Raw genomic sequence first — 24,936 nt, forward strand, 5'->3', positions numbered from 1 at the left:
GTGATAGTAATAAATATGTCTAAAATGGAAAAATGTGCTCACTGTTCAAATATAAAGACAGCCGACCAGATCTGAGGAAAGGTGGATTAAATTTATAATCCCAACCAGACCAGACATTTTATGATGCACCATCAACGCACCATATTAAGGCAGAGACAGAGACATCGATTGTAAAGACAAGTGGTTTTGTGTTCATAGCTCAACTGTTTGAAACACTAATCATACTTTAGCAGATTGTGTTTACAGAAAAAAATCCTATGTTCAAAAGCTGAAAAGTATTGAGGAAAATAAAAGGCCATGTTTTATACAAGTATAGTAAAATGAACTTTTGCTAGTGTATAAATGTATCATACCTTCAAAAAAATATTCGAAGAACGCTTTGAAGAAACCACAGCATAGGCTTTGGCCCCTCAATTTCAAGACAGGTACACCAGGATTAACACTGTGCAATTACAGAAGAAATCTGATAGTTTTCAGTCACGTCATCATTGTGTTTCCTCTGTCAACCCAAAACCTGGAAGGAAGACATCAGCTGCTGTTATTCTGGCTGCCTCTCTTGGCCCAGCAACAGATGGAAGAAAACATCACAGACATCAAAAGTGACAAATGTCTTCTTTTTATGTGACTTGCACACACAGCTGTAAAAACACTTGTGACATTCGGTGTTCTCTTTTACTGACGGAATTTGAAAAATTTAACATCCTGAAAAAAACTTCTCAAAATGAACTAAAAAAAAATTCTTCCAAACCATGCAGTAACACCAGTGTTAACACCATAATACAGACTTTTAAAACATCCCCTATCTCATAAGTGTCTCCAATAAAGTCCATTGATTCATTGTTTATTTATAGTTTTTCTACAGAAGGTTTTTCAAGACATTTCAAGAGCCACGACCCACTAACACCTGCTCCACTTTTGCCACAGCCAAAGTAGTTTTAGCCTCTTTCCTGAATGAGCTTCAACTGAATGAACACTTTGGCAGGTACTCACAATATAGTGGGGGCTCCTCAGATATGAAAACATGGTCCAGTAAAGCAGTAGAGTTCGAATGCAGTTGAAGGTTTAGGTGCAAATTACAGAAGAGAACGGCAGCTTGAAGCTCCTTGCAGACTGCCGTCACCACAACAGACCTGAGTGACAGATTAAAGGATCTTAATAGATCTATTTACAGCTTTAAATGGGAGCACGCATTGGCTGAATGACCTGAGCCTTTCACGGGAGCAGTGGGAAGAGAAGGATGAGGAGTGTGAGAAAACAAAAGAGCAGATGAAGGTGGAGACGGACAGAAAATCTCAATGGGTGGCTTTGCCTTATGGCCTTAAAAAGGTCAAGGTTCTTGATCCTCTGGTCATTAGGGCTCTGGGTTCACACGCTCCACTATCAGGGGAATATGCAGTGAAGTCTGTATTAACACACCACCCAAAAAAGCAAAATACAACCACAAAGTGTCTCACACAACAAGCAGAAACCATCAGATCATGAAACCCCATTGATTGAATTTTGTGTCCTTTGTTAGTCCCGCCCCTAAGGGTTCTTTTCAAATGGTCAATGAGGACCAGTCAGGTGAGGATGAAGACAGATTAAAAGGGTCATCTCCCTCGATTGCTAGAGCTCAGGTTGCGAGTTTGCTTTTTTTTGCGAGCGAGCGTCACAGGTTCAGCAGCGATAATCCAGGTGACGGTACAGCTAAACTAGCGCATTGGTGCATTGGTGCTGCAGCCATTAACGGGGAGGGAAATCCTTCAGTGTGAAGGTGACACCTGGGAATGACTGCAGCAAACACACAAACTGTTCAGAGTAACACAGACTGTAAAGATATCAAGGAAAATGATAAGACCTCCTTTAAAATGTTATCAACCTCACCTTTTTACATAACTCTACCTTAAAATACTTTGCAGTTTAAGCAAAAAAGACACAAACAAGTTAAAGCAGATAAATCAATGGGTCGATTAGGTGAGGTTAAAAAACACTACGTTCAGCAGTTTCTTAGAAGCAAGCCATCAACTACATAGCAAAATTATCTGCTTCACTTAAAAGATCAAATTTAAATTTTGTGCACTGTTAGGCGCAGCTGAAAGTCTCAGTGTTTTCAAAAACAACAACAACAACAGCGCCTCAGATTTCAGAGTGCCTTATATATGGATTATTCTGATTGTGTTTACTGCCGTCGAAGCGATTTTGAGAGGGAGACGGCTCTCAGTCAAAATGTCGGTCTGTATTTTGTAAAAGTTGCAAAAAAGGTTGGGTGTTACTGTGTTTTTCTTAATGTGTTACTAACAAGGATTAGAGTTAGTGTAGTTACAGTAATATTTTTTCTTTTAATGTTACTAATGAGGTTTGGAGTCGGGGGCCGGTTTAGCTCGTGCTGGTTTGCGGCGCATTCCATCCGTTAAACCAGGGTTCGAATCCAGGCTGCTCCCCATTCCCTTCTCTGCTGCTGTGCCGGTCCTAAGCCCGGTTGGATTGAGAGGGTTGCGTCAGGAAGGGCATCCGGCGTAAAAACATTGCCAAGTTAACCATGCGACTCATCCTCGTGGGAAGATCCCCCAGCCGAAAGTGAAGGAAGACTAATGAGGTTTGGAGTCGCAGGTATTGTGAATACGATAACAAGGCTAACGTGTAGCGTTTCACAGACTAGTTCTATGCTACAGTGATTGTGGTTAAAGTCTGACTGACTGTCTGACTGTCTTGACTAATGAGCCTTACAGTTCGGTTATATGTTTGGTTAAATATGGCATAATTCTGAAAAAAATTCCATTCTTCATGGTGGTCTTATAATCCAATGTGCCCCAAGAGTGCAGAAAATGTGGTAATTAAAACAAATTGTATTCAAAATATCTGTTGGGAATTGTGGATATACATGTGGATGGTAATGACACAGAAACCTAACAGCTCAAACCTATAGCTCAGAGTTTTCTGCTCTGTTTCCTTACAGAAAGCCGCAAAGACTAAACAGTTTCTGCTGGAGCTCAGATGCACTATGCCTCAAAGTGAGAAGAGAGTGGAAGCACCCAGGTTATGGCACATCTATGCGTCACCACCAATGAATCAAGTCAGAAGCAAATCAAAGACAGAGCGAGCTGCACTTTTCAGAGCAGCCAAAGTAATGACCGGGATGTGGTGTGAGTCAGGAAGTGTGCAAGTGTGTGTTTTCACTATTGTAGCTGATTTCTTCCCAAATCACTCATCACCCTCTCCAGAATGCGACCCAGATAAGGCCAACTCTGCAGCTTCCAGTGACTCACTTGCACACAACCCATCCTCAGCCTCTGTTGGGAGGTGTGAGCACAGGCAGCCGTGCAATTCACTAAGCGGCTAAAGCTTGAATTCTGATGGTCGCTGCTGTTCATCGCACTCTGTGTGAGTGTGCAACACTTCAACAGGCAACAACTACTACAAGCAACAGACAGTCCAACATGTCTCCACATATCCTCAGCCTACAGCTGTGTTCACAACTCTAAATGTGTCGACATGATATGATTGAATAATCCAGAACACTTTGATTTTGTGATACAAAGTCTCAATCATATCAGTGTCCTATTTAAAGAAACAGGAAGTTGTAAAAAAAAAGTGAGGTGTACCATGGGAAATTGTTCAGTTTCACCTAATTGATCTTAAAGACATTTGTCATTGCCACGATAGTTCGACTGCCACTGACAATCATTCTAGAAAGCTTTGTGTAATCACGAGTCATCAATCTGACCAATCACACGCAGTTCTTCCTTGTGCCGACATTGCTCAGAAAGTCTCTCAGTTACAACAGAAATAACAGCTAAAGATGGTGTTTGGCGGTGTAGCTTCCCACGGGATCTGGTGTCAGTGTAAAAGGGCATAAAATAATGCAGCTCGGAGACGCAGATCTGTCTGGCATCAGCACCTCCTCTTACATCTCCCAAGATTCTTTAGGCTCATGTGACAGCATCTTTTACTGTGCTGCTGTTAACTCTCATAAAGCACAACAATCAAGTAAAACTTTACATTTTCTTTACTAAAATGTTTTTGAGCCTTCCCACCTGTTAAGTCAAATTTTGTCCAATTCTTGATAGTAAGTTGCAAAATCGTTTGAAGTAAAAGATGAGCTTTTATCAGGGGCAATCTTTTTACTTCTAAACTGAGGCTTATTAAAAAACAAAGCTGGTCAGTTCATGTGGTAGTGGCTTAATAATAGGCTTGATATAAAGCAGAATCTTTGTTTAAAAATTGTTAGTTGAATCTTTTCAGGGAAAAAGAGTTAGATCTAATTTTTGACAACTTTATTAAGGAGAGTTACATTATTGTTCAGCTTTTATAGAATTGTTTTAGCCATTTAAAATTCGTTTTAAACAGAAATTTAAATAATATTCAGTTAAATCAGGAAATTTAAAATGAAACGACTAGGATTTTGGCTTTGTTGTCCAGCCCTCTCTTAAAAAAAATCTTATTTCTTTTTACATTAGCAGTGGTTGTATATCCTGTCGGTTGGCACATTTTCCAGAAAGACGGGGTTTCTGGAGTGATCTGAGAAAACTGCTCAGAAGCTCAGAAACAGGCTTCAAATCAGCTCAACACAAACTACAAAACCTACTCTCAGTGAATAGTTTTTGTACGAGAAGCAACACACAACAACATATGAGATATACCCCACTTCAAAACTTTATCATGGAGAAAACATGCAAACCTCGTTGGATGAAGGAGGGCTGTGTGATGCAGACAAGTCAGTTCTTATGATGGGAGTGCTGCATTCACAGTTTTCCACAATGAGCAGATGTTATTGGCAAAAAATTCCAACTGAACAGCTTGTTGTGTGTCTGAGCCCGGGACACGGCACAGCAGGACACTCATGGAAAACAACACAATGACTAACCGGCAGAATTCTGTACTGGCAGTCCCTGTAACACTGGAGATAACATCATCTGGCGAACACTGCATGCTGTGCTCACAGCCACTGCTGAACGGAGGATGGCGTGTACGGAAATGGAAGCCGGTGCTGGTGACTGGCACTAACCAGATGTCAGATTCACATAGAAGAATAGGAACAATTCTGAAAGTTGAGCCCAAAAAAAAGAAATGTGTCCAAAGAAACAGTTATGATAGAAAAAGGAATGAAAAACAGTTTAAAGTGCCACTCCAATCATCTTTCCTCAGGAAGCACACATTTTTATTTAAACAAAATACAAATTTTTTGTATAATTTGGAAGAAATATAAAAGCTCGAGAGAAACCAGCTGGACAGTATCAGTCTAAATAAAGGTGAATAAAACCGACACCTTTATGTCTTTATGGAACTTGTTAGTGCATTTATTTAACTTTTTTTTATTTTACTGCATCCCTTATATTTTGTCTTAATATGTTTCATATAATTGTTGTTTTTCTTTTGAGTTTGTTACTTTTATTATCTAAATAGAAAATCAGTTGAATAAATTAAACTTCCTTCAGGACAGTTTTCTTATAATTTAGTCCCGAGCAAATTCTGACTAAAAATCAATTTATTCCATCAAGTTTTTACTTAATTGGAGGCGTAAGAAGAAGGTAAATGCTCTTATTTAGGTTTGAACAAAACGCAACATTCACATTTGGTGGGGGCGTGAATAGTTTGTGGACAGCAGATTATTTGTAAAGTAAAGTCAAACTAGCCTTTGTAGTTGTTGGCAGAAGTCGAGCAAGACGCAAACTAAAACTTATCAGCAGCTTTTTCAGCGTTTTTATTTCCACAAAGCAGTCATGTTTGCGAGTTCACACATGAAGCAGACAGAAGGCATGGCTTTAGGCAAAGTTAAGTTGTGAAGGCTGTTAGTCAGTCTGGATTAGTTATTAATGGTTTCCAAATCGCCTGCTGACAGGGAAAGTGGGTCATTAGGCCACCCAAAAAAAATAACCAGTTAAGGGGCACATCTGATTCTTTCCCACTCACTAGCCCACCAACCATGACTCAGGCTGCTATGCGCAAAGCGATAGAAAGACGCATTGTGTCACTGGTCGCTCAACCCACACCATAGACAGCCACCCCCCACCCCTCCCCCTCCAGAGAAAGGCTCCAGTGAGGATCAGCTGACATGAAAGCCATTGTTAAGTCCAGTGCCTCCACGGAGAGGGCTGCCTCGTCATCCACTGTCACTCACTCAGTCTTTAGGAACACTGTTTCCATTGCGAGTCAGCCACTCGTCTGAAAGTCACGCCAACAATGTGACCACCGTGACCTCCGGGCTGCACGCCACATCTTCGTTTACGCATGGACAAATTCTTGGACACCCTATATGGACGTGCCCTCATTGTCAACCCGTCTGATTCTGGTCAGAATTGATAAATTACCACCATGTGACAGATGCTCCCACACATCTCCAGCCCTCCATATTTTCAAACAAATTGGTTTGGCTTTATTTGTCCTCAGGGCGACCCATTAAAGTGAATTGATTGTGACAGGAAATGACTCAATTTTCACTGGACCCGTTCACTGTAAAAATAGTGATTCCTTTGTTGAGTCAAACTAGAACCGGGCCGTTACTGTAACTTTGAGCAGTAAAACCATACATGTATGAAATACTCTGAACTGTACAAAGAAGCAGTTTTTTGTTAAAATGAAGAAAAAAATCAGCTTTAATTCTTGTTCAGAAATACATTGAAGTTTGATTTATAGTGTAGAAACAACAGCCCCTAATAAATTATAAACAAATCCTAGTGTTTTTATTAAGATTTAAATGTAAATAAAAACTTTAGGCTGCCAGAAAATACTTTTATTTCTCTTCTGATCTATTTCAAAAGCATTCCCAGTGGTCTTTTCATTATGATTATGTAGTTTGTGGCCAAAATCAAAAAACCTCTGTCGTATTGAGATCTCTCGGTTTATGCGCTCTCCCGCTAGGTTACAGCCCCTCACAAATTCAAGCTAACATTACCAGTGCAATAAAAATAGCCAGCAATATTGGCGCCATCAGGCAGTGCAGTTTTGAGCCAGATGCCAGCTCGGACGAGAAAAACAGACGTTTATTGATTTAGTCCTCTACAAGTGGATGCATCACACCACCCAGCGCATTTTCTACGTATGTCCCAAATACACTCTTTTTTTTAAAATGGCTTTTTTTCTCTGATCCTGATTTACAATGATTTGAGAAAATAAATACTAAAACACGATTTTTAGCCTCATGTCTACAATAGGGATGGGCAATATCTGTGCCAGTGTCTAATAACTGTAGTAACTAATTTATCGTTATCAGTCTGATATTAAAAAATCTACCGATATTCTTTTGACTAGCCTAGCAAGCCTAAACTTTGTGTTACTGTAGACCCTAAAGTATCAGTAAGTTGCCACAAAACATGTAAAAACAGCAAAAAACATTTTTATTGGAGTGGTTCTTATAAACAATATAAACTTTCATTTAAAGTCACATTTGTTCTTCTCTATTTAATAACAGAGCAAATGTGCTTCTCTTATTCAAATCCATGATCACAGATTTTTATAACTGTTGCTTTTGGAATACTTATCAAATCAAACAGCGCCTGTAGATTTTCTCCAGATGAGACCCATGTGGAGAGCTTGGCCATAATTGTTGAGTGATGATGACTTGAGCTTGTTCCATTTTCACTACAGCCACCGAGTCAACCGTGAACCCCTATTGGCCATCTGTCCAACAGCTACAGTGGGTAATCGTGTATTTATCCAATGTTGTATTCAACAAATGCTAAGACCAGATACATCGCTATGATCTAACAAAAATAGCTTTAAACTGTAGGACTATGCTATTCTTTTCATGAGGTTTCATAAAGCCTATTATTTGACCCTCCACTGAGGTTTGTCCCATTGTTTTCTAACTCAAGCTGAATGTCTGTGCTTGGACATCCCTCTTCTCCAGCAGTGCAGTAAAAACACCCAAAGCAGAGAAGCTCCTCAAGGTTTGAGGCAGCTGCTTTGATTTGAATATGCTTTCAAGCACCCCCCCCTCCTTTCAAAACCTGGAGATTTGCTGGCAGATCAACAACAAGCCTCTCTATTGGCCATAAGCTGGGGGGGGGGGGGGGGGGGGGGGGGTCTGCTCCAGGCCAAAGTGCAGCTACAAAACCATACACTCAAAGGAAACCAGATGACATGCCTTTCAGTGAGCGCCACAGGTTTGATGGGAGAAACAAAAATAAGGGGAATAGGTCTTCGAGTAAAGCAACAACGGGGGTGGGGGGGTGGGGGGGGGGTTGTCGTAAAGAATCTGGATCCAACAGAGTAGGAACTGGAGAATAAAGACCTGAGCCTTCTGGGTTTTATGTTTAAAAATTTCAAGATGTCAGACCATTGTTGAAATGGCAGTGGTACAGGTGCTGCGTGTGAGATATGGGGTTGTTTACTGTGTATTTATGACCAAAGCCCCTACAAGCACATTGTAGAACAGGATGAGAAATGCTGGGATGACTTTGTGAGCAGCAGTTGGGGGTGGGTCGGTGGATGTGGGGTTAACTCAGGAATGTGCCGCACACAGCCCCTTAATCCAGACATGTAAGAAGATTGCATTGTAGTGTGTGGAGGAGAGGCGGGGTCGCCCATCCAGGCTGGGTTCATCCATAAACCCCCGTCCGTCCCACAGCTGCTGTGGAGGGAAGCTTATCAAGTGAATCGTGTAATACCTCATGATTATGGCACTCTGGTCTGTTTGTCTGGGTGCTAAAAAACATGTTTTTTTTTGCCCTGCATGGAGTCTTAAATCTGGTTCAGCTCCTGCTGTTGGGAGGCAGGTGTGAACAACATTCAAAGGGAGAATAAATGATTGACAGCTCTGGTACTTCTGAATGAGAAAAAATGATCAGTCTACATTTTTCATTTCAGTTAGTATAACTTCTAGTCTATTCAGGCAACAGCAAGTGTATGTCATTGCAAGCTAACAACTTCAGGAAAAGTCTGTTTTAAATTGCTAATTTTTGCAGGAAAAGGGTTTTACCTAAAAGTCAATGTGGATCACAAAGGATTAATACAGTGTGTTACTAGTAAGGACCCCAAAGCCTGCACAATATGAAGAAAACTTGCATATTAGTGATCAATATTGCGATGACTATATGGGGTGATACATGAAAAAAGCAAAACAAGAAAACACACAAACTTGCCCACAACTGTTTTAGTTGAATAAAAGTCAACACAACTTAGGAAGCAGATCAAAAAACTTCCATCCTTGTTCATTTAAAATTCCAAGTTGTATAAAAACTTTTTTAAATCACTCACCATATCAACTCTGGACTGGAAGTTCATAATGAATCATCAATATTTAATGAAGTCGTGTGGAAAGAAATCGTGAAATTCTTCACTGAGAATTCAGAACACTGACAGCTTCGAAAGTAGTACTGTCTCTACTGGACCAAGGTCATGAGCCCACACTGACTGATGTCTGTTTGTTTAGCCAGCAGATAACACGGACCTGACTGAGGTCCATCACACATTTTTGGAAAAATATGAGACTTAAAGAGCCAGAGGACACAAATGTGGAACTGCTTGCATCTGTAGAAACAAACCTAGCTGTGAGAATGAACTCACTGCACAATGGTTTCCTAATTTTTCCTTTTTAAACACAATCAAATAAACAACAAGCTGCCAGTTAAAAGTACAACAAGGTGGTTTATGCCAGCCAAAGGAACAGTGATCCATATCTATTCCCTTAGTGAACACTGGGAGACGGCCAAACTAACACAAAGGCACCAAACGGCTGAAGTTTCATAAAGAGACACTGATCACACTGCCAGAGTCTGCATTTATATGTGAGCCATTCATTTTTTTAAAGTCACAAGACACAAACTGGCTCTCCAGATGGCAAGGTTTAGTAGAAAGACTCCCCAATGAGCCCGTCTTTGGCACAAGTGGAGGAGGAGCGCTGGTGCTGTGTTAAAATTAGATTTGCTGGGTGAAATGACTGGGTCAGCACTGTGCAGCAGAAACACCCAGACTCATCTACAGCGGTGACATGTGTGCTCTCTGTGAATCCCTGTTGTGTCGATTATCTGCAGCTTCTATTCAGACCAGCAGCTGGTGGAAAGTTCTGAAAAGAGAGTTGCTGGAAGTTTCTTTAGAAGCATCTACTAGAGCAATAATTACAGAGTAGAAGAATGGCTGCTTCAGAAATGTCCAATATTTATCAAGATGATTGTGAAGGGACCTGAGGTGACTAAACATTTCTCCGACTCATCCATGGCATCTTCAGCAGCAGAGGCGTGACAGAAACAATAGGTGCCCCTGGATGCCTGCAGACGCCTACACTCTGATGCTTCCAGCAGTCCACCCACACACTGGCATGAAGCTGCACCTTCCCTCACAAACACTGCAGCAACACAGGTTGGCTTGTAAATACTGATTCATGTGCAGAGGTTTACTGCAGAGTCATGCTCTGACATACCGTATTTTCCACATCATTAGGCACACTAAAAAGTCTCAATGTTTTCCAAAAAAACGACGGTGTGCATTATGATCCAGAGTGCCTTATATATGGATTAATTCTAGCTGTTTACTGATGTTGAAGCAATTTTGGGAGGAGCACGGCGCTGTGTCAAGTCGGTTTTGTTTTTGTTTTTCGAGTTGCAATTTGCAAACAGGGTTGGATGTTATTAGAAAATACGAGAACACAGCTAACGTGTAGCGGTGTCTATCTGTGTCTTTTTTTACATATTACTAACAAGGTGGGAGTCGCAGTAATGTTTGTTTTAAAGGTCTCCGTATGTTTATATTATGGGCTATATATAAAGTTGGGCATTATTATAAATACGCTAACATATAGTGGTTTCAGACTGGGATTTTTACATTTTATTAACAAGGTTGGGAGTTAGCATGGACACAGTACTTGTTGTAGTGATGCTAATCTGTTTTTCTACGTGCAGGAAACAGAGTTGGGAGTTATAGGTAAAGTGAATAGCATGGCTAATATGTACCCTGCTACAAATTCGTTTCTAGAGTTACTGTGAATGCAGTTAAAAGTCTGACTGATGGACTCATCTCTGACTCTATTGTGCATTTAAATGCTCCTTACAGTTTGCTGTGCCTTTTATATGACATATGTTCAAAAATAGACCATTTACTATGCACCTTATAATCTGGTTCGCCATATAACTCGTAAATATGGTACATCTGAAGATAAGTCAAAGGGCAGTCTAGCTGAAAGACATGCTTTTATTTTATATTTTATTCTTAAGTCTTTTATTCGTTTTGTGCTTCATTTGTGGCAAATGGACCTTGAGTCTGTAATAATAAACTTCATCTACAATCGGGCGTAAAAACTTGATCTGACAATAGTGATGTTTAAAAAAAACACAATGCAAACTGTGCAAATGAAGGAGGTTTGCAGGGGTGTTGACCTCTGCCCCCAAATCAGCTGAGGGGAAATGACAGGCCCCACGCCAATAAGAAGCTGGGGTGGGCTAAAATAACCAGCAGCTGCCAGAAGACGGGCAAAGCCAGACCAGCGTTATGTAACTGAGAGATGAGGTATCATCACAAACGCAAACAGACCTGTGTGGAAAATGGGAGGTGAGGGGGGGGGGGGGGCAGCAACACCATTAGCTAAAAGATGCCCACACGTAAACACCCACACTTGTTTACCATCACATCAGAGGAGAACAGGTGGTGATGTCAAAGTCTTGAGAATGAAATGTCACAAAGATTAAGCAGGTCTCTGTCCGGAGCTTGGGGTGAGAAAAAACATGGAATAAGGGAGATAATCAAAGCAAAAGACGAGCTCCTGCCTTCTCTGGGTACATGCCGTTTCAGTCCAGAGCTGCAGTGAGCCAGGCTGCATGACGGCGGACTGAACAGCCAAGAGAGCAGGGAAAAAATTAAACTGACGATGCACCACATCCTCCACGCTGTGGATGAACGCTGCATCACGGGCGGGCGGGCAGGAGGAGCAGCTGGAACCAGGCAGGCCCACAGCAGGAAATCCTTCTGTTGACTTTGGCGTTCCGTTTGCTCTCCTCCTTCCTCCCGTAGATCACTTTTTATTCCATTTGAACATAGTTGGGAAATTTCTCAACTTGCAATTTCAATCAATGTCAATAAACAAAATGTAATTATTGACATACCAATGACAAAACTCATTCTGGAAGATGAAGTCAATGTTCAGTAAAGGTCTTCCAATGACACTACTATGCACTTTAAACGGAAAGCTTTACTTGGATAGTTTGAACAAAGTTTCATTCAAAATCACTACTATGGACTAAAGGAATAGTTAGAAAAGCAGCATGGAGGGCCAATCTACTGACCTTAGTGGTGGAGTGTGCACCCTGAAATTGGGAGATTATTGGTTCAAATCCACAGTCAGGTTATAGCAAAGATTAGAGTGATTAGAGCTGGGTTTAAGAAGAAGAAGCGCTTATAGAGCAGTTCAGATCTCGCTGAATGTTCTAATTCATCCAAAGGACTTTGTCTTGAAGTTGAGTCGTGGCATCTGAAGTTAAAACCTTGGCTTTAATCGTTTCCCTTCGCAGCCAAGTGGCTTCATCAGTCTGACAGTTAGAATAGTTCTCTACTTCCAATGTACAACACTAATTCATGAACCAGTGAGTGAATTAAGTGTCTGTTTAGAAAAAAATGAGTTTGAACCATTAACTATATAAAAAAAGAACTGGACCTGATGAGTGTGACGTCATCCATAAAAAATGACTTGCTTCCAGCTCCAACAAAGTTAGGTCAATTCCATTTTTTGATTATATGGACGCCATCGTGTAAGCGTTAACAGTAAGCAGTGATTGGTCCGAGTCAACGTTTCTGTGGCAACCATTATTGCCAATCAAGAGTGTGTGGTTCACACCCCTACTATTGGCTCAGTAGAATTTGTCAAACGTTTCGACCACATACATTTGTCAAGGCATCCGAATGGTCAGTTTATAACTTAATTTACTTGAACTACAGAATAGATATTGTGAAAAATATTATCGAGAACACGTTAAAAAAGGTATAAACAAGAATGGTTCTGAATAACAAATGACTGAGTAGCAGTTGCTTATTTGTCTATAGAAGTCCATGGAATTTTGGTTTCCTGGAACCAATAAATACAACCTGTTTGGAAAAAGAGGGGGGAGGGGCACTCAGTCCAGTTCTCATGTACAGTCAATGGTTCTAACATTCACTTAAAACAACTTTTAAGTACAGAACACACTAAATAGTGAAGCCAGAAGTCAAATATTATAAAATAATTGCTTTTGGTAAAACTCATGGGAATTCCTGCTGTTTACTATGTACCTCATTAAGTAGAATTCTTCTTTCATTAGAAAATGTTTTCCAAAAAACTTTCTTGCTAATTCCTGGACACTTCCTCTTCAACCATCTTCTCTTTTTTCCACTGCTTCTCATCCAGACGGGGCTCAACAGTTCAGGTTTCTTCGTACCATTCAAAGGGTTATAGGTCAGAATCATCTGATTCACGATCATCGCATAAACCAAGAGTTATGGTATGTCAAAGGGCGTGTGTTATCAGATATTGTTGGCGACACCTCTGGTCTTAAAGGGTTAAACTCTTTTTGAAGCTCACATGGAGTTGGTTCTTCATTAATCGATAAACAGATGCGCTGTGTGTGTGTTTTACTCATGTTTGCAGCAATAAGCTGTTTTTACATGTAAGTTTTATGGTCTATACCATCTTCACCAAATTTTGAAATACCGGTATACATTTATTGATGATCAGAATGAGATGAAATAACGGTTAGCACAGAGCCAACAACTAGATTAAGGTTTTGTGTAGCAAAGTCCCAGTCAGGTTTTTGGGCCAGATCCGATTCAGAGTCACTTGTTTTTAAGTATCTGCTGATACCGAGTCCCGATCTGATACTTTTGTAACACATTTAAAGAATGAACACATTTAATAATCAGATTCAGGTTGGTCATAATAATAAATGAAATGTCCAATGCTGATCGACAAACAACAACAGATTTTCGAACGAGTCAACCACAACATGATCGGGTCCGACATCCCCAGTTCTGTGTGTTTCTCTGTTATTTTGAGAGCGCTTAGCTATAAAATTACTTTATATTCTGGAGAATGCAGACAAAGCAACCAAACCGGAACACGTCCGACTTTTACTGTGAAAGAAAAAAAATTAGCTAAACTCACAAAATGTTCTGATTTAATTACCTAAAAACTAAAAATGTTAATCCTGAACATGTTTTAATGTTTACAGTGGCGTTCACAAGTCCTGAATACCTCTCCTTCAACTCACAGCCAATTGAATAAAATTGAAAAGAAGTGATAACGCTGAACGTCAGCAGCAGCCCTCGTGGTTTCCGTCACAGAAGCACAGATAAAAAACTAAGCCATAGGTTGAAGTTTCCTCAGTTAAGCTCTGCAGGAACAGGTGTGAGAGAGGAACTCAAGGCTAGCATGCAGGAGGAAGCAGCAGAGACAGCGCAGCAGAGAAAAGTTGAAGAGAAACTCTGCTGTCCAGACAGAGGAAAGAGCTGAGGAGGAAGAGCGCCGGCGGGCAGATAAGCATGCAGACAAAGAGCCAGACTCTCACATGATCACAGCGGATGCAGCCTTTGCTCAGGTTTAATATTAGATTACTGAAAGCTTCACTTTTGAGGGAAAAGCAGCTAGGCTCTGACTTCTGCTCCCCTGTAGCCTCCGTGTATGCGGGTGTGCATGGAGGCTTTGAGACAGGAATGTCAAATATGCGCTGGAAAACAAGCCGGGGCCTCCTTTTGAGCCCGAAAGACTAAGCAAAGCTCATGATTACGGGGCGTAACACACAGAAGATGCTTACAGCACGACTTCCACTTTGTTTGGATAAACTTCAAAAGATCACAGCATGTTAGGAAATCAGCCACAAAGCAGAATATTTCCGAGTGGTCTCCAGAAAAAGAGTAATTAGCAGGCGTTTGTGGAGAGAATAGATCGCTTCTGTATAGCAGACTGAGGAGGTTCTCAGAAAGGCTTTCTCATCTGCATGAACAATGCAGTCATTCTGCTTCACGTAGGAGAAAACTGACGTCAACAAGCAATAAGGATCTAACTCTCAGCAGCAGAGCTGCAGCAGTGAATTGATCAAACCTTCTGGGGACTGTGCGCATTCTCGAGGTGCACTTAGAGCTGAAGCAGCCAACCACAGCAGCGTGTTTCATTACACACCTCCAGACACACACACTCTTACACTCTGTGTAAGCAAAGACACAAGTCAGCAGAGGCAAGAGACAGCAGCTCAGAGAAACGCTCATCCTCATCTCGGCACCTCTTCAGAGCTTCGTGACACCCGGCTTCAAGCGTGTCCTCCATATTTAACCGTGACCTTATAATGTGCCTCCTTCATCTTACTGTAGCCGCTTTTCAGGTCTGCCACGCCTCACAGGCTACAGCTAATCTCCAGGTGCACCCAAACATGAAAACATATATCCGCCTGGCCCCCGAGTTACCATTTTCTGCTGGACTTTGTTGTCCCTGTGTCCTTTTCCTTCCTCCCCTGCATCCTCCTCCTCCTTGAGGCGCTGCCAGCAAGTACTGAGACCACACAGACGGCAGAGGAAGGCCAGCCTTCACTCAGCTGTTTCCTTTGAGAACGTGTGCAGATGTGCCGCCAATGCACTTGTGTTTGGTGCCTGCACTCACAGTGTCACTTCCAGGGTATTTAAATGAACCGAGACAGTGATGCTGGGGGACGGCTTTGGTTTTTATGGGACTGGACTGATTTGGCATTTGACGTCCATTCAAGAATGCTCTAAACGCACATTTTTGAATCCGGATCCCACGGTGGTCACACTGGATGAGCAGGGAGAGGCTTCTTTTTCTTTTTCTACCGCTACTAGCACATGTAACCCACCTACAGTTGGAATAGGCTTGGAGTGAAATGTCAAAGTGGTGCAAAATCTCAAATCTTGCTCCTGTCCATTTCATTCACAGCTCTATTCCCATACACGAAAGACTTGGTGTCATAATTCCAGTTGGGCACAAACTGCATTTATTTTGTTTACTCCTTCTTGATCAATTTTCAAACAGTTCGCACTTGTGTGAATTAAAAGCGACGCCATCGAGACCTCACAACCAAATCCAAGTCTCCAATTGGTCAAAGTTCGATCTGGTTTAACTTTCAAAACGTGTTCAATGGCAGCGGGGGGGTTTGTACATAGAGGCAGAGAACGGTCACATAAACATCCATCGCTTCACGTGAATGCAAAGGTTTTGAATGTGGAAGCCCGGAACGTGTGCTTTTACACGCGTTGCATAGATTTTTATTGGAAGTGCTCGCTTTTAGTGTACTGCTTAGAACGGTGTGGACGTAACTTTAGAGAATGCCTTATTTCAATCTCACCAAAGGGCAAGCGGAGGAGTTTCCATACAGCTGACCTCACTATTAAAGAACGGGAGGCCAGCGCTCCGTGAGGAGACTTGTGTGAAATGGTGTGAGGGCTTGGGGGGGGAGGTCTTTCTAATCAGACGCAGAGTGATTGCAGAGAGATTGTGGCCACAAACACAACGCCTCCGGGGACGTGTCTTCCAGCGCCTGACACGTCAAAGAGAAAACAACAATTACACGACCTCGAGGTCAGTCCACGGCGGCCTCCAGCCTCTCATTTAGTCCCATCCCTCCCAGCAGAAAGCCATCAATCCATTTTCATTCTCACTGTTTTTCGCATATGAAGACATTCCAGAGCAGCTTCAAATCACACAGCTTGGTCACACAGTCTTTGTTTACGATTTCGCCACAGTCAAAACAACTGTCCCCTAAAATCAAAACAGCTCGAGTCAGCACAGCTACAGGAAAAACAACTACCAAATCACACGCCATGAAAACCAACCTGCTGCTGATCCTCTGAACACTCAGAAAACCAAAATACCAAAGCGATCAACCAATGTTAGTTTGAAGGACATTAGGGGTCCACACACAGATGTCAGGAAGAAACAGTTCTTTTTCCATCTGAGGAGTTAGACTAATAATTCCAACATTTGATTTAGTTCAGTTTGATTAAATGTGGGTTTATTTTTCATTTTTTTCATCACATTTGCTTTTATTCGTACCAAAAAATGGAAAAAAGTAGAGAGCTGGAGATGGAGCTTCATGATTCACAAAAGAAATCCTTCCAAGTGTCACAATGACTTTGTGCTACAAAGCAAAAAAAAAAAAAAAGGAAAAACAAAAAAATAAGCTTTTTGTACAACATGCCAAGTGAATGATTAACTTTCCTTCAGTTTCATCAAATATTCTCTTCAGCCCAACTGTAAAAATGTGAACGCTCTCTCATCACAGCCGCCTGATTGGCTGCTGGGTGTTAAAAAACGAATGAAATAGTTAAAAAAGCTGAAAAGATGGTTCCTGTAATGCTGCGTTAACCCCAAACACGATTCGCTCTGCAGTAACTTTACATCCTCTGCCTCCGTTTGATGCTTTTCCAAAATTGTGTTCATAAACTTAACACTCTAGATGTGAGTGGGAGAAGCTACAGTCAAATGTTTTTAGCCTCATCGCTACATGGAAGCATTGACTGTAAATCTCATGTACATTGCATGGAAGACACGGAAGATGTTGGGAGATTAGGTTTTTTTATTTTGAAGAGATCTACAAAAGCATCTGTAAACACGTCTCCATGTCTGCGTTAAATAGGGATAAAAATAAAGGAACTTTTCATTATCGTCTCGATAAATGAGGAAAATATAAAGTTCAGGACAAGATTGATCAGATTCTCCTCCATATTGGTTATTGACTCCTCACATCATCAACACATTGGCCAAAGCTGAGTTCCTGATTGGACTGATGCGACATGAATTCTTCGCCAAAATTCAGATACTTAAACTCGCGTCAGAATTTTCACCGCTTCCACCCCCTGAAACACACTTACTGCCAGACCATCACTCCAGAGGAGCTCTGATCGCATCTTTACATCGACTTCACATAGAAACTGGATGACATTGCAAGTTGGGTTCGGGGTGAAGGTAGCATAAGGATTGCCTAAATAAACTATGCTGGATTTAGGAAAAGTACATAAAAGGATGACAGTAAGAATTTGATCTATTGACATCATGCTTAAAGTCTTTCATACATTGGTGTAGTGACTGAAAATGAGAAGTGTGGTGGTGCGGGAAAAGGGCATCTAGACTTAAATCAAGTCGGGAACCAGCTTATACACCAGCAGAATTACAAACATCTTTTTTAGAGGTTCGATCATCAATGCTCTCCTACAACAGGCAGCAAGCGCCTGCATGCACACCGTCCCACAGCCTCTCCAGCTTTCTCTCACTCGGCCTGCAGCCGAGCAATGATGGCAAGAGATGGAGGCAGGAGAGCCCAAAGAATTGGGTTTTCTAAGGGTCATCTGGTTGCCTGGAAACGGGTCAAACTAATAACACTACAAAGATGGATGGGGAAGCTGGTTCTACCTGCCCCAGCAACAGCACAGAGATCTGTTTCTTATCCTTCAGCCGACACAGGAATACAAAAAAATCTCCTGATGTTGCCAATGGAGATGGAAAGAATGATCTATTTTTCCCGCCCTCATCGATCCTTTTGACGAATGTCAGTCTCCACCCACAGACCAGTTACTCATCATTCATGTGAGGCTCTGAAAATCATTCTGGGGGCTGCCACCATCACGCTTCAGACATGGCGTCCACACTCCCACTCCTACTCAGCTGTCCCCCATGGTTGGAAGACTGGGGGCTACGAGCTGATCCTGGGCAAGGATGACCTACTTTCTATTCAGGCCCGTCTCTTTGTTCACTCCACGGTGGACGAGGCTGCTACTGCGCCGGAACAAAGACCACGGTGCTCAGAGGCTTCAGACCCGCTGACCCTGCCTGGATACAGGATGCCTTACGAAGGCAGCAGCGTTTGGATCCCCGCCATGCGGGGGTCTTTCCTCATTCTACTTTGATCCACCTTCACTGCAGAGGGAGGAGGATCATCCCCGGTTCCTGCAGTCCTCCAGCATCTCTACCGTCTCAGTGATGGGATGGTGGGAGGAGGATGTGTTAGCATTCTGGGGACTGGAAGTACACAGGGGAGGGAGGAAATTAATTTTGTGCTTTCATAGGGGGGGGGATCAGGAAGTCGGAGTCCCTGCAGACCCCTTGCAGAGATAATATGTCTTAAAGCCGATACCTCTGCACACCTGCCTGCAGTAAGAAACTCTCCTAACAAAATCCATTGGAAAAATTATAGAGATGACCCCCCCCGCCAAGAGTAAAGTCATTAATGATTCACCCCCCCCCCCCCTAAAAAAACTGCACCATTTACCAGCAAACAAATGTTTCAAGGCCAGCAATAGACAAATGATGCACAGCGAGGTGTTTGAGGGCCGGCTGCAGCTCTGCTGGAGGACACCAGCCGCAGCATCTGCAGTATGACAGAGCGCGGCGCAGACAAAGGAACGGTCTGCTGTTGGCCCAGATAATGAACGGAGCTCCCATCAGGAGAAATGAGCCAGTGAACGGAGAGAGAGCCTTTCCTGAGCGTCAGCAAAAGGATTCCTGTTGAGAAGACTGGACTAAAAACCGAACTGCCGAATTTAAAAATTCCTATAAATATTTAAGCCTTTACTGTACAGGATTTTTACTAAAAACGTCTTACGCAGAAGAAACAGTGAAAAAAACGCTTATTTCTTCAACAAACCCATTATTAACTGAAAACAGGGAAAAGGTTTTAAATATTCAACTATGTGCTCTTTAGTGTTCGTTAATTTTTTGGACAGTTTTTCTCACCCTTTAACTTTTTTATCTACTTTTTAATTCATTTATTTGTCCGTGTTGTCTGACAACTTTAAAGGGAACTTTGTATTTTGGCAATAAAGGCTTTTCAATCGATTCCACCTGATCAAGAAAGCTTCTGTAGTCCAGCTGCAGTGTGGGAGGTTTACTGTGCTGCCCATAGATGTCCTTTAACTGGCTACATATTCAAAAATCTGCTATAAATGGTTGAAAACTAATAAATATGGGCAAATCTATTTGTAGAGCCAGGGTGATACATTTTTTTTTTACTACTGTGGTGTTTTTCTTGCTTTTATAATTTCTAAATGTCTTTTTTTGGTCTTACTGGTCTATGTTTGTGTTGTCCACACTGTAGGAAGGCTGCAAATTCTTGGACCAAAAAAGACGTTTAAATTGACTCATTTTTAACAGCAGATGAATAAAAAACAAAGGTCTGGTCCTCTAGTTTCCCAGAACATTAAGTTTTCAGTTCAGATCTTCTATAATTTAAAAGACAGACGGTGTAGGTGTGTGGATTAAAAGCCATTTTCTGTACTTTATGGTTTCCTCGGAAACGTCTGAAATCGATCACTGAAGCTGGTGTTTAGGGGCAGGGACGTACCTGCATGGGCTCCGTGGAGCTGCTGCTCAGCTCGTCCCCGGACTCGGAGTCGTTCCGAAGCTTGTTCGGACCTTCTCCCCGCAGCTCACTCACTGTGGAGCTCTTGTCGAGGCTACCCCCCTGTAGAGGGGGGGAATCCGCCCTTGTCCTGGGTAGAGAAGAGCTGTTTCCGTGGTGATGATTGTTGTTGTTGTGAAGGAGGACTAGTTCTGCCACCAGCTTGCAGTGATGTGGACTTCCCAGGTTCTGGTTGGCGTCCTTGGGGAGCGCCGGCGGCGTGACGCGGTCAGAAGACGGCGAGGGGGTGGAGGATGGCGAGGGACGACCAAAGCTGGACATTTCCGGCCTGTTGTGGTTGTCGTTGGGCTCCCGGCTGATATCCAGGACCATGGGTTTGGCTTTCAGGGCGGGTTTCTGCGGGGGCATGAGAGCCCGCCGCACCTCTTTGACGTACTGCGCCGGCACGTAGAACGCCTTGGCGCTTTCGTCTCTCTTTACCTGCCACCAGTCCTCATTGGTCTTCTTCACGAGCATGTAGCATTCTCCCTGACGAATAGTCACCATCTTGTCTTTGGCTTTGTACTCGTAGTCGTATTCCACCTCGATGTAGACCTGTCCCGGGGGGACCGGCAGCCCCTCCCGTTCACTCATGATTGCTGGATCAAGCTTCTTCGCTCAGTTGCTCTGGAATCCAGACCTCATGTCAACCCGGGAATTTGTCCGCTGCAGGAGATAAGATTTACAAGAGGCACTTTACAAGACATCTCAGAACATTATGTAACTGAGCTGAAACACGTTAAAAGCCAACAAACCCCCACAGGGAAGCTAGAGTTTCATGAAAAGACCCAACTGGTTGTGCACTTTCAACCCAACAACCACAAAGAGCTCCTGCCGAAGTGACGAGGTAATCTATAGCCATGAACCGCTGGTGAGTGGACAGAAGTGCCCCACAGGCAGACGACACCTCCTGATGATCCAAAACCACAACACAGTCCACACTGATTGTTTGGGTAACCGATACAACCGCTGAGGAACCAGGAACCGGATCCGCTTCAGCTGAGCTAAAGGTGACGACACCATGACCCCACTTACTGATCCCACATGCAAACCGCAGACGACAATGGCTCCCCGGACGCTGCACTTGCTCAAGGGTGGCATCCAAAAATAGGGTTTTTCTTTTACTTTCAGCATCACTCTGCGGTTTACCATCATTATTCAGCATTCCAGGCAGGACACATTCGGAAGCCGTTAAAAGCTGGACGGGATCTTTCTGCCAAATCATTTGGAGTGCGAGTCAGGAGACAGCTGGGCTTGTTTTGGGACGAGGCCCGTCACTGATGCATTTAAGGGACTATGCGCTTCTCACTTGACCAAAATAAACACCAGCACCGTCCACATATCAGATTGCCCTCCTTCCTCCCTGAAATAGTGCCCAGACTGAAAAGACACCCTGAGCAGGAAGGTGGTAAAAGCAGATGCTTAGTGAGCCGTGCCAACATGGAGCTAAATCTACAGGAGAACAGACCTTCGGAGAAGGTGGAGCTCAGACTGACAGCTACACACCCCAAATAGATTTACAAAGTGAGGACCAGGCAACAGGCTCCTGATGGGCTAAAAAGGTTTCCGCTGTAGCACACACTCGGTTACATCACGCGTCTGTGAATGACCGAGTCTGCAGAAGAAACATCTGTCCTCTTCCCGCTCTAAACTGCACTAATGGAAAACTCTGATATTATTGTTGTATCGGTAATGTTTAGATGGGGTGTGAGGGGCTGTAAGCTAGTAGGAGAGTGTGTAACAGATGGATGATGGGAAGTGGAGTAAGGGTTACTTCCTTGCGACTAGCCCCGCCCACAACTCAAAGGGGAGTTTCGAAAGAACTACTGTCGCAATGCAGAAACTTTGTCCTAGAAAATGACAGGTGTTTTTTTTTTGTTTCAGCTAAAAACGGCATAATTATAATTAAAAGGCCACTGGGAACGCTTTTAAAATAGATCAAAAAATGAACGGAGAGGGGCTTTAAGGAAACTACAGAAGCTGGCTGAAGCTGAAGGCATGATGTCACCTCCTGGCCTGGGATGCAAGATTTTACTGCAACAAGTCAGGACTGACTCAACGCAGTACACAGCACCCGCAGCTCGCCGTTTCTCCAACCAACTAGTGGCAGAGCTTCCACGAACTTCTGCTGGATCTGAATCACTGCCAGGCGTGAGGGGTTGGGGGGCCCCTCAGGGGCCAACTTGTTGCTTCCTCAGATATTGAAATAATAGCACACATCTACCATCTGTCTGGCCTCCCCAGCTAACATAATGCTGAGGAGCCAGGAGTTCTGTCCAAAACCCAAACAGCAACGATCTGCTGTCAGGTTGACGTCCACCTGTACGTGTGGGTCTGTGGAGAGCGGGATCAGAGCGTGGAAGCTTCTGTATGCGAGCATCTGCAGAGCAGGAGCACCCTGCGCCTCCCCTCAGGGCTTCATTGCGAACAGATGTGGCCAACACGCACGCGGGGTCCTCCGCACACGTGCTGGGAAAGGAAGGCAGACCTGTGGAAGGTGATCTGACGACAATTAGTCTGGTTTTGGTCTGAATGATCGAGGTGGGCCTGAGGCGGGTGGAGAAAAAGGGGGGGGGGGGGGGGGGGTCCCCCCTCCATCCACACAGGCTGCAGGCACACAACAAAAGGAGTTTAATCCGCGTGCGTTTTTAACAAAGGGCTCCACATTTATAAGGATCTCTGGGGGAGGGCAGGGACGCGCTTGCGCGAGAACCCCTCCTTATGTTTGAACCGCAAACGAGTCTGAGGAGATCATGGGGGGGGGGGGGGGGGGGGGGGGGGGGGCTGAAGGAGTCCTGTCATCACGCGCGGTACTTAACTAATTACCCACCTGGAGGAGTCGCCGCTGCTACTTCGGCAGGATGTATCCCTCCTGTGGGGGTTCGCGCGTGGACAAAAGCGGTGCAGGTTCACGCAGGGTTGAATCTCCGCGCGCTATTGCCGCGCGGAGATTCAACAAGGTACCTCAACTAAGCTCCGCGCGGCCGCAGTCTCGCGCAAAAAACAAACTAAAATAAAAGAAAGTAAACTATTAAAAGGCGCACTCACCCTGGAACACGCGCCGAGGATAGAGGCGCGCGGGGGAAACTTTCCAGCCTCCTTCGGTGTCCGCAGCTCCGCGAGAGTCCGCTGCAGCAGACTATTCACAATCCACCTCATCCGCGCGAGGCGTCTAGCTGAGTGTGTCCGCACGGCCAACATCCGGTCAGAAGGTTTCAGAATAAAGGTGAATAAAACCACAACAATACTGTGGAAATAACACTTTTTTTCCCTTTTTATTATCACACTACAATAGCTAAATAATGTTGCATCGAAGTTTTCCCAATTTCTAGAAAGCATTTAAAATAATATAAAAATGAAAAAAACGACAAAAAACAATATCAAATAGTTTGATTAATTCATTAAATGGGATTGGGGAGGGATTAATTGATCCATTTCTGTCCCTTTTATCCCCTTAAATCTTGTTGTTTTCAAACAAGTGGCTTTCAGGTCAGCATACACACTTTATTTATTGTATATCTTTCTAATAAACACATTTATTGTTTGTTATTAGTATTAGTATTTTGATAATACAAGAGTGCTTTAAAATGTCATTGTATTAGGATTTATTCTTGTAATCGCATTTTTTTTATCTCAGTTTTTTGCACTTTTATTTTGAAGTTACTACTTTTGCTGAGCTATAATTTTCTGCTTCTTTATCTGGCTTTACTTAATTTTAACCATTCTAACACAACTTAAATTGTACAACATTGTAGAAGCTGTTTTGCTGCAATATGAGAAAGTCTTGAACTATTCTAGTGCACGTCAGCTTCGTGATCAGCTGACAAAAAGATCACCAATGCTTTGAAGTGCTAGGAATACACAAAATATGCCCTTTGAAGTGTGAGTCTTTTTGTGTTTAAATGAGCATAACATGCAACATATTACTGTTAATTCACTTTTGTAGATAATGGCGTTACATTTGATATGCAGCAATTTGCATGTTACTTGTAAAATTGGAGCTCATGTTTCACCTAAGAACAAAGAGGGCCTGCGACGAATGGTTTTTCCTGCTGTGCTGCACTCAGTTGAGCATTACATCTAGACCCTACTATTATTTTGAAAAACCACCCTACCACTTGCTCCTGTGCTTCCTCCCAGCTTGACTGATCTGCTTTTTAGTCTCACCCCTGGCTGTCTGTCAGCAGTGACAGACAGTACCTGGAGCCTCAACGCTCTGCCCACTACAGATGAAAAGAAATACTTAATTTATGACAAATACATTAAAAATAAAATGCCAGGGAGCATTTTCTCAATGCTCGGACAAAAAACTTGCAGGAACCACTCCACTCTTTGGGACATTATCTTGACTCGGGGTCCTCCATGCATCACAAATAATCTGTGGCCTGGATAATGAACACAACAAACCTTTAGAAAAAACAAACCTACAGATGTAACAGGAGAATCATCATCAGGAGGACGAAGCCTGCATAAATTCAAAAACTGTGTAAAAGCACAGCCTGTTGGTGTAAATGTGAAAGTGACTAACATGACTCAACACTTGAGAAGGTTTGGTCTACATTTTCATTGAATTGTGAGGACTGTGATCAATTATAGTCATTTCAGGGGTTCAAAAAAAGTGGGTTTACAGAAATTGATATAAATGTTTGTCTCTTTACATTCA

General features: G+C 42.9%; 1 protein-coding gene across 4 annotated transcripts in view; it reads right to left on the reverse strand.

Annotated features, from left to right (window-relative positions):
• Positions 1-23,459, reverse strand: part of arhgap12 (Rho GTPase activating protein 12) — a 52,547-nt gene extending 29,088 nt beyond the window's left edge. For 2 of the 4 annotated variants that reach the window (XM_023950082.1, XM_023950081.1), the window contains exons 1-2: positions 23,322-23,459; positions 20,217-20,939 (exon numbers count right to left, since the gene is read on the reverse strand). In XM_023950082.1, the coding sequence (XP_023805850.1) occupies positions 20,217-20,867 (651 nt within the window). In that variant the 5' untranslated portion in view covers positions 20,868-20,939; positions 23,322-23,459. The remainder of the gene's footprint in view (positions 1-20,216; positions 20,940-23,321) is intronic. The other 2 variants (XM_023950084.1, XM_023950083.1) reach the window with 2 other exon arrangements.
• Positions 23,460-24,936: the final 1,477 nt, after the last annotated feature.

The sequence above is a fragment of the Oryzias latipes genome, chromosome 20, assembly GCF_002234675.1.
Source record: "Oryzias latipes chromosome 20, ASM223467v1".
Taxonomy (NCBI): domain Eukaryota; kingdom Metazoa; phylum Chordata; class Actinopteri; order Beloniformes; family Adrianichthyidae; genus Oryzias; species Oryzias latipes.